General features: G+C 36.2%; 1 protein-coding gene across 3 annotated transcripts; it reads left to right on the top strand.

The window, feature by feature from the left end:
* The first annotated feature begins 46 nt into the window (after positions 1-46).
* On the top strand, positions 47-13,976 carry zfyve19 (zinc finger, FYVE domain containing 19). Of its 3 annotated transcripts, XM_067454891.1 has the most exons (12): positions 58-107; positions 189-274; positions 355-476; positions 554-607; positions 687-850; positions 2,043-2,185; positions 3,625-3,730; positions 3,948-4,160; positions 6,647-6,723; positions 7,728-7,829; positions 8,384-8,565; positions 13,864-13,976. In XM_067454891.1, the coding sequence occupies exons 2-12, from the start codon at positions 221-223 to the stop codon at positions 13,943-13,945; spliced, it is 1,299 nt and encodes a 432-aa protein (XP_067310992.1). In that variant the 5' UTR covers positions 58-107; positions 189-220; the 3' UTR covers positions 13,946-13,976. The 3 variants fall into 3 exon arrangements, with proteins under 3 accessions (XP_067310991.1, XP_067310992.1, XP_067310993.1); XM_067454890.1 differs by having other exon boundaries at positions 47-274; XM_067454892.1 differs by lacking the exon at positions 355-476 and having other exon boundaries at positions 90-107.
* Positions 13,977-16,633: the final 2,657 nt, after the last annotated feature.

Below are 16,633 nucleotides of genomic sequence, written 5' to 3'. Positions count from 1 at the left end.
CCAACCATTCTCATCCCCGCAAGCGAGAAAAACTACATTTCCCAACACACCCCAGTTCTCGCATCGTTTCCTGTATTTACGTTCTGTGATTCAAGAGAAACGCGATGGTGAGAATGCAGCTGAAATCGCATCATACAGTACAATTGATTAAAGTATTATACATTTGAGCGTTTAAAGTGTCTCTACAGCATGTTTATGCGGTTCCCCGAAGAATCACAATATGGATAACCGCTGTTACTGCTGTGCATCAAAGTTCACTCTCTTCAGAAAAGAGGTTAGCGCCTGTAAACACCGATTATTTCATTCAAATACCTTTAATTGGCAGTGTTTGATTTGGTTTTGTGTGTTCTTCAGTTGGGTTGTAAAAGCTGTGGCCATTCTTTCTGCTCTGGGTGTCTGACATTCAATGCTATTGTGCCAAAATATGGAAACAGCCAGCAGAAAGTCTGCAAACAGTGTTATGGAAACCTAACAAGGTCTGGAAGCCAAGCACAGTTTACTCTGTTTTATTATATTCACTAATGCTCAACTGACAACTGTCTTTTATGTGCAGCTCAGGCAACCAGAATGATGCCGGCAGATGGTCCCCACCTGAAAACTACAAAAAGTATGAATTTGTATTTAACATCAGATGTGAAATGCCCTTTTATGCGACTGGACTAACACAGATCTGTGGCGTCTTACAGGCGGGTCGCTGCTCTTGAAGCCAAACAAGCTCAGCAGAATCAGCCGTCCCGACCCGGAGGGGGAAAGAACAGCACTGTGAGTCGTATTTCAACCCGAGGACTCAGTAAAGAGGACCAGGTCATCGCAGAACGTCTGAACAAGCTGAAAGAGGAAACCAAGCCCAGTAAGATCGGTCAAAATCTGCTTGATTGTTTTATCACAAAATGTAATCTAAACAGCATTATTGCCCAAGGCATAAATATGTATCTTCTGATTGAGTCAGTTTAAAGGGTTAGTTCTCCCAAAAATGAAATGTCTGTCATTAACTCCTCTCCCTAATGTCGCTCCACACCCGTAAGACCTCCGTTCATCTTCACACACAGTGTAAGATATTTTATATTTAGTCCGAGAGCGTATGCAAGTGTATGCACACTATACTGTCCATGTCCAGAAAGGGAATAAAAACATCATCAAAGTAGTCCATATGAGACATCAGTGGGTTAATTAGAGTCTCTTGAAGCATCCAAAATACATTTGGGTCCAAAAATAACAAAAACTACGACTTTATTCAGCATTGTCTTCTCTTCCCGGTTTGTTTTCTTCCAATTTTTGTTTTGAAAATACATGACATTGGCGATCCGAATCATGAATCAATACGCTGATTCACAACCGTTCGAATCTTTAATAATTAGAATAATTTGTTAATTTCATTCGTCATTACTGCAAAAAGGTAATTCTGACACATGCAATGACATGAAGGCATTTTATCATTATGTACACAATCATAATCTTTTACATTATAATCCTTTTATTTTTCATATTTGGCATGTTTGTGCTGCTGCGCATCACTGTGTGTGTAATGCACGTTGGGCACCGTCTATATGCACATATTACAAACACACCCTTTAAATAACACAGAAATACTGCACTATTGACTTTGGAGCAGGTGTGTGTTGGTCAATGGTCAGTGGTTTTCAGTTCCTCACAATGGCAACGCTCCAACAATGCTCCTGAACACACACCTGGTTTAGACCAGACGCCCAATGATTGAACAAATGCGCCAGTGCATTTGATATTTAAACAACGAGGAGCTGGACGTGAACATAAGAACTGCGTCAGGCTGAAACTAGCAGAAAAAAACTTGCATCACATTGCACAGGTTGTGTGATAGGGCCCTAGAAGTATCTAAGTGCCAGTAAATGTACACTCATGACATTAAAGTATGTTTACATAAATACATTACATAAATGAATATGAATCATTTATGAATTTCTTTCACTATAAAAATCTACATTTCTAGGTTGAGTTGACACTGAATGAACCTAATCTAAAATGTTATTCTGTCCCTGACCTTGTATGTCTGTCTGTCTTAACAGAGTCCATCCCATCGGAGAAGGAGCTGGAGTCTCGTCTCGCTGCCTTAAAAGCACCGATGCAGCCGATGTCTTCAGATAAAGACATGGAGGAGCGTCTGGCCGCTTTACAGGGGAGACCTCCGCCCTCGCAAGCCCCACGGCCTGTAACTACAACATCAACTTTCACTTCAAGTGCTTTCTTTTTAGATATGGCCTTTCATATAGTGTGTAAAAAAAATTCAAAGATAAATGGCGTTTTTGTCTCCTAAAAGACAGCAGCGATTCTAAACTGACCCTGCGTCCCAATTCGCATTCTATTCATATCGAAAATAGAATTAGGCCCCAAATCATAGTAGGTTGAAAAGAGTATTCCAAAAGATTCCCGGATGGTTTACTATTTCCGGCCCAAATTCGAAGTGCGGATTGACGGACACTCTAACGACTGATATTACCCACAACCCATTGCAAGTTGGATGAGGATTTGATTAGAACTACAAACGCGGATAAAAAGTTTTAACGTAAAAACGTACTAACGACAACCATAACTTATACCGAGTCGTGTGTGTGTCTGTGTGTTCTACACAATATAACATGGCGCTCTGATTTCTTAGTGGGGTTTTTTTCCGCTGGCGCTGCTTGAGCTTATAATGCTTTTGTTCTTTAGGCATTTTTTTTACACATACTGTTTAATGTTTCAAAACCATATATAATGTAAGCGTGTTGTGTACATTGCCTAATCATTCGCTTGTTCAGAAATGGTGACGACATGTTGATAAAAAAAACGTCTCTCTTATTTTCTCAAAATACCTAATTTAAACTAACGAATATTCGAATATTCGATTTTTATGAACCCAAATATTCGAATACAATATTTTGGGAAAATGCCCATCCCTATTAAAGACACACACATGGCAGATCAACGAGCGGCCACATTTCTCTCCGATACGGCAGGAGATTAAACTGAATGTGGAGGATTTGAACTGAGACGATGATTGACAGGGCAGTTTAAACGGTGCTGGGATGCACGTAACTGAGCAACAGAGTCCGTTAAAGATAACGAAGTAGTTCGTCCCGAAGCTTGCATACTTTTCTGCTACACACTCAAAAGTATAAACTTTTTCTTCACAAAAAGAGTACATACTTTTAGGATGTAGTATAAGTGGGCGAATTGGGATGCAGAATGAGTCTCACTTCCTGCTGAACCTGTGTAGGTTTGGCTCATTTGCATAATATCACCCCATTGGCTGAACAGCGTCTCTTAGCCCCGCCCTCACTCACTGTAGTTGTGTCTGAGACTGGGTTTGGTTGGTGTTGTTCATGTGGAGACGACGCGGTTTTCTGCTGGGATTGATTCGGTTAAACCCACACCATTATTACTGTTCATATCAGTGTGTGTCAAGAGCTGAGAGTCAGATATGATAATGAGCGTTTGCTTTCTGACCAATCAGACCAGAGGCAGCTTTCAGAGGGGCGGAGCTTAGAGAGACTGAATCATTGATCGAAGCATTTCAGACACTGAGAGAAAAGAGCTGATGCTGCAGTGGAGATTATGAGACAAATTAAGGGTTTTATGACCTTAGATGTGGATGTTTAATGTGTGCAGGTTCACCAGCCGCCCGACGGCAGGACTCAAACAGAACAGACCAATGATTTGATCACCCAAATGACGGAGGAAGTTGCTATTGATGACCAGTATCCATCTTCTGAGGGTAGTTTTATCTCTCTGACTAAATGCATAATTTATATTTTCAGTTATTAAGTTTAATGCCCTGATTTCGTTTTCTGGGAAATGATGTTGCACTTATAGTGCACTTGAAACAATAAAATATTAAGCTCTCAGTTTGATTAAACATTACAGTTTATAAAGCAATAGGCTTCTCAAAGCCATGTAAAGGTAATCTGTTGTTCTCAATTGTGTAAATACAGACGAACCGTTAAACGATCTGAATAAACAAGAGGGAGGGGGCGTGAACGAGAACGTGGATGACGGTGAGCTGTCAGTCAAACAGCTGGAGGCGGAGCAGAGCCGCGTTATGGAGGAGGCCATGCAGGAGCTGAAGAAAGACAAACACAACCAGGAGCAGATGCGCGAGACGGCCATGAGACTGGCTGTTCTGCAGGGACAGGACCCGGAACAAGGTGCGCTCACTGCTGATGTTCTTCAAGGATAAGTTCACCCTAAGATGAAAGTAGTCACGTGATTAACTCACCTTCAAGCCGTTTTTTAAATTTATTTTTAAAGGGGTGGTTGCATGCGATTTGACTTGTTTAACTTTAGTTAGTGTGTAATGTTGGTGCTTGAGCATAAACAGTTTCTGCAAAGTTACAGTGCTGAAAGTTCAATGCAAACGGAGGTATTGTCTTTTAAAGTTACGGCAGTTTATTGCCTACAAAAATGGCCGGTTTGGACTACAACGAGCTTCTTCCTGGGTTGGTGACATCATAAACCCTCGCTAGTCTCCGTAGCTGTGAGTTCTGCCCGTAATGGGAAGAGGCGTGGCGTTTCCATGACAACCTGTGCTTGGCACTTCAGCCAATAAAATGACAGGAAACTACATTTGGCCATCTAACCGATCTAAGACCATTGCGTTTGTCGGAGGGAGGGGCTTCATAGAAGCAGGAAGCAAACGAGCCGTTCAAAGGAGAGTGGAGACCAAAAAAAGAAAAATGCTTAAGAGATGTTATAAATAAAAATAAAATAAAAAAAAGTATTAAGACATGTTATACTGCGCCCCATAAACACATCCAAGCCCAGAAAAAAAACACAGAACCACCCCTTTAAATAAGTCTCTTACTCCCCAAGGCTGCATTTATTTAATCAAAAATACAGGGAAATTGTGAAATAATGTTACAGTGTACAACACAATTTTCTCTTTGAATATGTACATATATAGTCATGTGTCATTTATTTCTGTGATCAAAGCTGAATTTATCATCATTACTCCATCATTCAGAAATCATTCTCATATGAGGATTTATTATCAATGTTGGAGAAAGTGCTGATTAATATTTATTTGGCCCAAGTGATACTTTTTTCAGGATTAATTGATGAATATTTGAAATAACACAAATCTTGTCTAACAATATACATCTTTACTGTCATTTGTTGTCAATTTTACACATCCTTGCTGAATAAAAGTATTAATTCTTTTTTTTTTTTAAGTAACAGAAAAGTTACTGACCCCAAAATTTTGAACGGTATTGTATATTGTTACAAACTGAGCATTTATATTGTTCAGGTTATAAAAAGATACTAAGCAGCACAACTGTTTCCAAAATTTATATCAGATCCTTATATGAGAAGTTCAAGTTCAAGAGTTTCATTTGTCACATACACAGTAATATACAGAATACAACTGGCAGTGAAATGTAAACAGGTCCGCTCCATGGACAGCAAATAACTATTAACAAAAAAAGCACAATAAATTAGAGAATAGGATAAAATAGGAATAGGATAAAATAGGAATAGGATAAGGTGCTATATATATACATATGTAGAATTATGAATAATCAAGTAAAAGAAATAAGAGATGTGGAATAAAATAAGTGAGATAAAGTAAACTGGAGACTATAAAAATAAATACGTGGATAACAGAAGTGCAGGAGTGTAATGTGCAAACAGCATTATAATGAGAGTGATTAGTGAAGGATCATGTGACACTGAAGACTGGAGTAATGATGATAAATTCAGCTTTGATCACAGGAATAAATTACACTTTTCTCTATATTCACATACAATATTGTGTTTTACATTGTAATGTTATTTTACACATTTTCTGTATTTTTGATCAAATAAATGCAGCTTTGGGGAGCAAGAGACTTCCAAATGTTTGACCGGTGTACACCTAGTATGAGTAAATTATGGGATCATTTTCATTTTTGGGTGGACTAACCCTCAAACTATAATGACTGAGACTGCACTGATGTCAGATCTGTAATCATCATCAAAAGGAAATAAATATGAAACAAATGTAGGACAGATAAATGTGCACAGATAAATCATTTAAAATAAGCACTGCAATTTTCCATTAAAAGAAAAAATCATGGTGACTAACTTGTGATGTATTTCTGAGCGAAATGAAGAAAAAAAACTGCAGGATGGGTCTTGATTTTAGCCGTTGTCATATAACAGGTTATAACATTTGGATTAAAGATTAGTAAAAAAAAAAAAGAAAAAGATTGAGAGAGATTGAAGGAAATACAAATTTGAATGGGAAAAAAATCCATGGATGAATCGTTTACAATAAGACCAGTGACATGCAACATGCATTATGAAAATTAATGTTCAGTTTTGATTTTATGCCAACGTAAATACATGCACTTGGTCCTAATGTGAATGATTAACTAGTCCGACTTTGACGTTCATTTTCTGATAAAGCAATCAAGGCTGCATTCTCTTAGATAACGCAAGTTCAGTGGATTGTGGATGATGCTTTAAATAGATGCATAATACCTGTGTGTGTTTGTGTGTGTGTGTGTGTGTGTGTGTGTGTGTGTGTGTGTGTGTGTGTGTGTGTGTGTGTGTGTGTGTGTGTGTGTGTGTGTGTGTGTGTGTGTGTGTGTGTGTGTGTGTGTGTGTGTGTGTGTGTGTGTGTGTGTGTGTGTGTGTGTGTGTGTGTTTTCAGTCAGACTGTCTGATTTCCAGCAGCCTGACAGTGATGAGGAGACAGAAGAAGAGGCCATCAGCAGGGTGATGAAAAAGGTCTGTCTCATTTACAAAAGTCCTGCAAAGAACCTGTGTCTGTCATCTGGATACACACAAGACGTTCTGTTTAAGACATTAGTGACTCAACAACCTGAAAAAAAAACTGAATAAAATAATATTCATTTTAATATTATAAATGACACAGAATGAGTAGATGTACAACTGAAGTGCGGTGTAAACTATTAAAAGCACTTAAAGCTGACATAAAATAAAGCTAAAATATGTCACAAAACTTAAACTTAAAATTTTGCTGTGGCAACAAACTTAAATAAGTTTAAGTTGATGCTCTGAAATTAACTGGAAATAAATAAAACTGACTAAAACTAAATAAAAAAATAAAAATAAAAATAAAAAACCTAAATGGCAATATTTATAAAATAATTTAATAATAAAAAGACAAAGGCACTTAATGAAATGACGAACAATTTATCTAAATAACAACTAAAACTGAAATAAAAAATTAAACCTAAATAGCTCATATATATATATATATATATGAGCTATTTAGGTTTAATCAATTTTGACTATGTCTATGTTAATGTGGATAGATTTCAGTTTTCGTTTCATATTGCTCTCAATCCACTCTAAAGTTAATATATATAATATTTATTTTTCTAATATTTATTTATACATATATATATATATATATATATATATATATATATATATATATATATATATATATATATATATATATATATATATATAAACTAAAATTATAAAACCACATAACGAAATTACTAAAAATTAATGTAAAATATTACATTAAAAGCTCATTCAAAGTATTAATAAAACTAAAATAACACTGCGCATCAGCCATCTTAGGCACATCCAAAATTAACCAGCAGATGCCGCTGTTCTGCTGATCTAAAGGTGTGTGTGTGTTTGTGTGTGTGTTTGTGTGTGTGTTGTGTGTGTGTGTGTGTGTGTGTGTGTGTGTGTGTGTGTGTGTGTGTGTGTGTGTGTGTGTGTGTGTGTGTGTGTGTGTGTGTGTGTGTCAGTTATCAGAGGAGGCGGCCCTAGACGAGGCCAGCGGCTTCAACATCCCACCAGAGCTCAGCGGCCCCATGAACAGAGAGAAGGACGGATCCGGCAGGAAACCGGTACAAGCCCAATCACACCACATCTATCTGTCTGGTGCTGATCATTTAGGGCTCACACTTATATCGTTTGCGGTCGGAACAGACCAGAAACCATGATCATATATTTTTATTTTTAAAGGGTTAGTTCACCCAAAAATGTAAATTGTGTCATTAATTCCTTCTGTGGTTGGACACCCGTCAGACCTCCGTTCATCTTCAGCCCTTCATTATATAAGTCGTTATTTAGTTTTTTTGCTCACAAAAACTCTTCTCGTGTCTTCATCAAATGATTGTAGAGCCGCTGTAGTTAGATGGGCTTTGTAACGACGTCTTTAGTGCCTTTATGGGTCTTGAGAGAGGAAATGACATTGGTGTCAATGAAGGCCTTTCTGAGCCATCGGATTTCAACACTAATATCTTCATCTGTGTGTGAAGATGAACGGAGGTCTGACGGCTGTCCAACCACAGGAGGAATTAATGACACAATTTATATTTTTGGGTGAACTACCCCTTTAAGAGTTTTAAAGTTTGCTAGCGTCGTTCTGGAGTCTGAAACGTGTGTTATTGTGTTGAAGGTCTCATCTCAGCGGTCTAAATCGTGTCTGCCAGCTGCCGCCTCTCAGATCCAGCGCTGTAATGATGAAGACAGTGATGAAGACGATGATGAAGAGCTGCCGTGGTGCTGCATCTGTAACCAGGACGCCACCATCCGCTGCCACACGTGTGAGCGTGATCTGTACTGCGCCCGCTGCTTCAGGCACGTTTATCACACCGCTACTGTTCATCTTTCACTTCTGTACAGTGAAGAACTCATATAGGCATATTCACCTTCTGCACTCACTACAGTACCGAAGCCCATTTCTGACACATAAGAAAAACACTCAGTTATGAGTTTGAAAAATCTAAATTATGAAATGCTCATTGTCATTTAAAGTCAAAATTATGACATAAAAAGTTGCAATTGTGGAATACTAAGTCATTATAACAAGATAAATTGTCACAGTTACAGGATAAAAAGTCAAAATAATGACCTAAAAAGTCATGATTATGAGATAAAAAGCCATCATTATGGAATCTAAAGTCAAAATTATAACTTAAAAGTCAAAAAGACAAAATTATGAGATGATAAGTCACACTTTGTCATAATTATGGGTTAAAAAGTCAAAATCATGAAAAAATATGACACTTTGAGTTGATTACAGTATCAAAGCTTATTTCTGACACATTAAAAGACGCTCAGTTATGAGTTCATGTTCATGCTCATTATCACCTAAAAAGTCATGATTATGAGATAAAAAGCCATCATTATGAAATCTAAAGTCAAAATTATAACTTAAAAGTCAAAAAGTCAAAATTATGAGATAAAAAGTCATATTTATGACAAAAGGTTTAAATGATGGAATACTAAGTCATAATAACACAAATAAATTGTCATAATGATGGCTTTAAAAGTCAAAATTATGACTTAAAGTTGAAAACGCAAAATTATGAGATAAAAAGTCAAACTTATGCCATAAAAAGTAGTAATTATGGAATACTAAGTCATAATAACAAGAAAAATTGTCATAATCATGACCTGAAAAGTCACAATTCTGAGATAAAAAAAAACATCTTTATGAAATCACAAGTCAAAATTATGACTTAAAGTCGAAAAAGGAAAAATTATGAGATAAAAAGCCATACTTATGACATAAAAAGTTGCAATTATGGAATAAAAAAAAAATTGTCACAATTATGGGATAAAAAGTCAAAATCATGAAAAATTATGACTTTTTGAGTTATGTTATAATTATTACTGTATCAAAGCTTATTTCTGACACATTAAAAAACGCTCAGTTATGAGTTGATGTTCATGCTCATTATCATTTAAAGTAAAGGCAAAACTATGAGATCAAAAGCCACACTTATGACATGAAAAGTTGCAATTATTGAATAGTAAGTCATAATAACAAGAAAAATCGTCACAGTTATAGGATAAAAAGTCAAAATTATGACATACCAGTCCTAATTATTGGGATAGAAAGGCGAAATTATGAAATAAAAGTCAGTTATGAATTTTGTTATAATTATGGTTTAGTATCTTTTTACAACATCAATATTTTAGGCATAATTATTTACTAAAGCATGATTTTTTTTCTCTCCATTTGACATGCTGTCATAATTATTAGAATAAGTCTAAATTATAATTAACTTAAACTTAAACCTAATAAGTCATGAATATATGACAGTCTAAATGATAACCTGAAAAATCATAAAAGTCATAACTTTGACTTTGAATCTAATCAGTAATTATTTAATGACTTCTTTTGACATAATTATTTTTATGGCATAATAATGATTTATGGCATAAGCATGATTTTTTTCTAAGATGAATTATGACATAATTCATATTTATTAGATAGAAAGTCCCAATTCTAACATACAAAGATATGATTATGAGATTAAAGAAGCATAAATATTGAATAAAAAGTTGAAATTATGACATAAGTCATAATTATGAAACAAAAAGTATGACACAGTAAATTAAGATAAAAATGCTATAATTATAAATTTTTGTCATAACTATGACTTTGAATCTTATCAATAATTGTCACGTTTTATGACATAATTATGATTTCCCAAAGCATGATTATGTTTTTCTTTATAGCCTGCAGTCATAATAATCGTCCAGATGTGTATTTATAATATCGTCCATAATAATATTTAGAGTTAGACTCTGGCTTTTCACTGACTGCGTTTGTTCATCAGCGGCCGGATTCACAAAACATTCTTAAGAATAAAATGATTCTTAAAGCAGCACTGGGTAACTTTTGCTCTCGGGGTCCCCCTACAGTTGGGAAAAAATGATGTCCTTAACTACTGTCGTAAGATCTGTCCTCCTACAACAGGGGATGCCATCGCGCGTGCATTTGTTGACATGACAGCCCTGATAGCCCTGAACTAGTGATGCGTGGGTCGTCTCATAACCCCCGGACCCCGTATGTCTATTTAAAGGGGGGGTGAAATGCTGTTTCATGCATACTGATCTTTTTACACTGTTAAAGACTTGGAATCCCATACTAAACATAGACAAAGTTTCAAAAGTTAAGGTGGACGTTTGATGGGAGTATTTCTTTGTCAAAAATACTACTTCCGGTTAGTCATAAGTTTCGGCAAGTTTTTTGAGATCATGCGTCCCCTTTGACGTTAATGGGGGCGGAATTTCCTTGTATGGGCCCTACGGACAATTCTACCGGAAGCGCGTGAGAGAGAGAGAGGGAGAGAGCGAAAGCAACAGCCTACGCCCATCAAAGCACTGGCTTGTAGGATGCTTGTAGGACAGGTGATGTGCACATAACAATGTCACCAAAAAAGTGCGTTTTTGGTTGCCAGACCAAGACAGTCCTGCACAGATTCCCCAAAACCCCGCGTTAAGGCAACAGTGGATGTAATTTGCTTTTCCGGATCAGCAACTGAGTTGCGCGAATGTTTATATCTGTTCGCTGCATTTCGGTGCCGACTGTTTCATAAACAAGGCCCAGCTCGACGCCGGCTTTTCCCAATCGCCTAATGCTGAAGGATGGAGCAGTCCCAACGTTAGTACCGCAGGCGGTGAGTGAGACTGCTTCAAATGTCTGTGTTTTTTTTAGTCCGCTTACTGTCTACACAAACCACGCGTAAACACACAAACACACGTGCACAACTGCACTTCCCACATGTACACCTTCAAAGACAAAAATACGACGATATAATTCGAGTATAAATATGTAAATAACACAAGCCGCTAAGCATATTATATAGTTAGTGTATAACTTGTACCACATAGAGACGTCCTGCTCTAGTCGTTTTTGCTGCTGCTCCTGTTCAACTGCAGCCTCTGGGTCTGATTCCGGATCATAGATGTATGGCTGTATCTGATTAAAAGCCATATTTTTATTTTGAATAAAGTTTTTTTCCCGCTGTTAGGGATGACACAGCTCGACTCAACATAGCAGCAGCGAGCACACGTCATTATTTAGCTCCGCTCACACGACACGCCCCCACCCGCTCGGCTTTTTTCGGAAAGACTCGGAACAGCGCATCTTTCTTATATAATTATTAAAAAAATAAAGACTTTTCGGAGATATGCAGGATGCAATGCTACTCTATAGGTACTCAAGATTGACATGACACTGACTGAAACTGAGTGTTTCACCCCCCCTTTAATGGTCGCGGGTGCGCTGCGGGTTGTAAAAATATATCCAGTGGTGCGGGGCGGGTCAAATAACTTCATAAAAGCGTCCCGCGGGTCGGTGCAGCACTAACAGTTCCCCTGAACACTGCAGGAGGAGTTCACATGCAGGTGTTCTTCTGGCGGCGCGTGTGAAATGTCTTCATCAGGTACAGTCAGTGGCTTATGCTTCAGCATGTCATATGAATATCATTTCATGGGCTTTATTTTTTTCAAACGCCAAATAATCGCGATGCTCACGTTTACAAGCCAGCGTCATTATAGTAGTCTATTGGTTAGCGTTTTACAGAATCTATATGATCCTTCAGTTCAGTGTTTGAGTGGTCGGTAATCACCGTAACAAGCAGGACAGCATCGGTCGGGCACGCCTCCTTCAGCTCACGCCAACGAGCAAACGCTGGTCACATGTTGATCCTCGTCCTGCCTTTAATCACATCACTTTCTCGTTTCCTCTTATTGCTTTCCTCCAACAAAACCTTTTCTTTCTTATTTGTCTGTGCTGCTTCGGACATGACTATATTATCCGACGAACAAAGTTGGGCTCGCACGTCCGAATGTAAGGAAGTGTGTGTGTTGGTGGAAGTGACGTATTTGCCGTAAAGCAGTCGGATTTTGTAGTTCTTTTTGTTCTCGGGTTACTACACGAAACCTGAGGTTTAAAAGTATGATTAAAAACGATACAGACCCCATCAGGCTATGGCAGACGTGTCATTCAGCCTATTGTAAGTCGATGTATCGTCACAAGAGTCTTGAAAATATATTATGAAGGTTGAAAAGTTATCTAGTGCTGCTTTAACTGACAATTTCTTCTTATTTTCTTACTTAAGAAAAAACATAAGAATATTTTGTATTCCCAAAAACTTTTCCTAAAAATGTTCTTATCTTTTTTTTTTTATGATGGTTCTTAAGATAACTTTTAAGACGTGTTCATATTCACGAAAAGAATGTTCCTAAAAATCATCGTAAATAACTTCTTAAAGTTAGGATAACCTCTAACCTATCTTAAATACCCAAATGTAAGATGTTTAACCAATTTATTGGGTTGTTTCAGTAACAGCAGCTAGCTAAATATAATATTTATAACTAATAGTACCATATGGACGAGTATAAAACCAGCAAAGCTCGCACCAACCGGCAAGATAATAGCGGACGAGAAACTCCACGTAATTTAAAAATACTGTTATTGTGTCACAAACAGTAGTTTTAAGACTTTTTCAGGCGAGAATGTACTTGTTTAAGGAATAAATCTGTGGTTTATTTATAAAGAGAGCGCCTATTTGACAATTTTATCTGGCTTTTTCGGAGTTGTGAGCTCCAGGCGGTCAGCAGGTGTTCAGCGCTCGTTAACCCGCCGAGAGCAGCCTTTCCTGGGCCAGTTCTTATGGCGTCTGCCGCGGGCTCTGGAGGTCTCTGAGATATGATTGATCTTGTGTAGATCTAACGGCCGATCCTTGGTACCCGAGCAGCGTTATTGATAAATGGCTAGGCTCTTATAAAATACCGAATTTACCGACACGGCACATTAAAAACAAAATTAGTGATTTACTCCAATCAAGCCAGTCACGAGGAAAATAGGCTGCACACTTATTATGATATTTACGGTAATCAGGATTATTAGCAGGAAGCGCAAAAAGACTGGCTTTGAAGTGTTTTTCATTCAGTGAGTCTTCACTTTCAGTAATACCTTTTAATAAAATAACACCATTTATTTTCTTCTTAAGTAAAAAATTAAGATGTTCTTAAGAAAATATTTGAGTCCGGCCCCAGATCTCGCATGTGCTTCATATTGACATACTGATATTAAAATATTAATCTGTGCCATATTTTCCTTTTGTTCTGCCACAGGGAAGGCCACGACAAATATGACAGGAAACAGCATCGCACTTGTACATACACGGCCCCGAAGAAAGGCAAGAAGAAAACATGAGCCTCTCTCTCTTATATATATATATATATATATATATATGGTGATTATCATATTTAACTCTACATGCTTTTGAACTAGAGCCCTCCGATAGCCAGCAGAAAACCACACACAGAGCCTTGGAATGAATGAAGTGTGTGTGTGTGTGTGCGTGCGTGCGTGCGTGCGTGTGTGTGAAACTAGATCAGCCGGTCATGTGCCGTTCTTCGCGCCGCGTCTTCCCTTTGCTGGCATTTCTATGTTGTCATGAATAATTAACGAGAGTCACATGACAGGAAGTCCAGTGCATTGCTGACGCCGATGTCCTGCTGTGTGCTTTAGATGCGTCTCTCATTCATTGGCAGTGAACACTGGCACAGATAACAAAACGAAATAAAGATACATGGATAAAAGTGTCTTTTGTGTTAGGTGTTTATACACACACACACACACATAGGGTTTTGTCAGCTTTTATCAGCACGTCAGCTGGTTTCAAGTGTTATCACTTTATGACCTCATTAACATATTTAGTGTGTGTGTACAATAGACCAGTGTTTGTCCTTCAGCCCACACACATTCTGTACTTACACACACACACACACACAAGGACAGTCATGAACGAAAAAGCCTTTAGTCACGGTTTTTACTTTACTTTTAAAGTAAATTTTACTATTATTTTGTATTTGATTTGACTTTTTTTTCTATATTAACTCGTATAACTATATATAATTGTCTTTTATATAATTAATTTGTATTGTTTTATTTATAATTTAGCTTTTATTTTATGTGATTGTATTATCTTTTATTATTTTTATTTAATCTTGTTTTACTTTTATTGTTGTATTTTATGTGGTTTATTTAACTTTTCTTGAGTTGTATTATCTCATTTGTTTCTTATTTCATTTTTATTTTATTGTTCTTATCTTAATTGTTTTGCTTTGCTTTTATTTTTTAATTACTTTACTTTAATTATTTTATCTATCCATTTATTTCTTATTTTATCTAATTTTATTTTTATCTTAATTTTTTAGCTTTTATCTTATTTTATGTGAGTTTATTTTACTTTTTTAAATTATCTTATTTATTTCTTATATTTTATTTTATTTTACTTTTATTTCATTATTTTTTCCTTAATTGTTTTTAGCTTTAGTTTTAATTATTTTATCTTAATTGTTTAGCTTTTTTTTTTGTATCTTTATTCTTTTTTTAATCAATCAATCGATTTATTTATTATTTTATTTTACTGTCATTTAATCATTTTATTTTGTATTATTTGTATTGAATTAAATGTGTTTAAATCTCTGGTTTGCCCATCACAGTAAACGGAGAAACGCTGACACCGCTTAACCTCCTGACCTTTCTCACACGGCCCGGTTTACTGGTTACTGCTGTGAGTTATTATATTGTGCTTTATATTTGACTGGCCTCATGCACTCTGAGCTCTGTGTGTGTTTAACCTGTTAAATATGATCATGTGATTCAAACTTTCAGTCATTTAAAAGCTTCAATCAATTAAATGTACATTAAAGGAATATTCTGGGTTATAGACTGAATCTGTGCCATGACGTTGATCACCAAAGGCAGTATGTGGATATTGTAACTACACTGTAAAAAAATATTTAGAAAAAAAGTTTCCTGGTTGCCTTAAAATTTTGAGTTCATTGAAATTAAAATGTTGAGTTAATACAATGAACATTTTTTGAGATTCGACAACCTTTATTAAAATATTATTAAAAGATTGTGTAAGCATATTGGGTAATTGTGTGTGTGTTATTTCTGATGACGCAGCCAAATTGTGCTATTTTCATGATTTATCACATTTTTTATGTGGTTCAGATACAATAATATTTTGAGTTTCTATTTATTAAACAAATGTCCTTCATTGTATCAACTCAAATTTTTAATTTCAATAAACTCAAAATTTCAAAGGCAAACAAGTTACTTCCTTTTTAAGTTAAACCAACAAAATGTATAATAGTGTGTGAATATACACCTTATATTAATGCACTGAAGGTTATCAGTGCACTGTAAAAAAAAATGTTTTTTTTTTGTTGGTTTAACTTAAAAAAGTAAGTAACTTGTTTGCCTTTGAAATTTTGAGTATTGAAATTAAAAATTTGAGTTGATACAATGAAGGAAATTTGTTTAATAAATAGAAACTCAAAATATTATTGTATCTGAACCACATAAAAAATGTGATAAATCATGAAAATAGCACAATTTGGCTGCGTCATCAGAAATAAAACACACAATTACCCAATATGCTTACAAAATCTTTTAATAATATTTTAATAAAGGTTGTCGAATCTCAAAAAATGTTCATTGTATTAACTCAACATTTTAATTTCAATGAACTCAAAATTTTAAGGCAACCAGGTAACTTTTTTTCTAAATATTTTTTACAGTGTGGTGATTTTGTCACTCAGTCTCATGCAAGCTTGTGTTAAGTAAGGGATAATGTCCACCCAGCCGGTTATTATCGCAGAATAAACCCCTTCAGAGTGATCAGGACCCCGACGCGAAGCGGAGCATCACTGAAGGGGTTTATTCTGCGATAACAACCGGCTGGGTGGACATTATCCCGCTTATTACACGGCTACTAGTCTCAAATAAATAATTATTACACACAAAATATTGTCTTGAGATTAAATATTTGATTAGCTCTTATGCAAAGCTTCCGCGAAGAGAAACAGTTCCAACCTGCTTTAAGCC

Source organism: Pseudorasbora parva, chromosome 10, assembly GCF_024679245.1.
Source record: "Pseudorasbora parva isolate DD20220531a chromosome 10, ASM2467924v1, whole genome shotgun sequence".
Classification (NCBI taxonomy): domain Eukaryota; kingdom Metazoa; phylum Chordata; class Actinopteri; order Cypriniformes; family Gobionidae; genus Pseudorasbora; species Pseudorasbora parva.
The sequence above is the reverse complement of the archived record's forward strand: the minus strand, read 5'-3'. Positions and strand labels throughout refer to the sequence as shown.

Excerpts from the sequence above, each read along its gene's own strand:
- zfyve19 (XM_067454890.1), top strand. The coding sequence starts at position 221 with ATGGATAACCGCTGTTACTGCTGTGCATCAAAGTTCACTCTCTTCAGA. Across the intron at positions 6,724-7,727 it reads TCAGCAGGGTGATGAAAAAG|TTATCAGAGGAGGCGGCCCT; the intron begins GTCTGTCTCATT and ends TGTGTGTGTCAG. Across the intron at positions 8,566-13,863 it reads TACTGCGCCCGCTGCTTCAG|GGAAGGCCACGACAAATATG; the intron begins GCACGTTTATCA and ends GTTCTGCCACAG.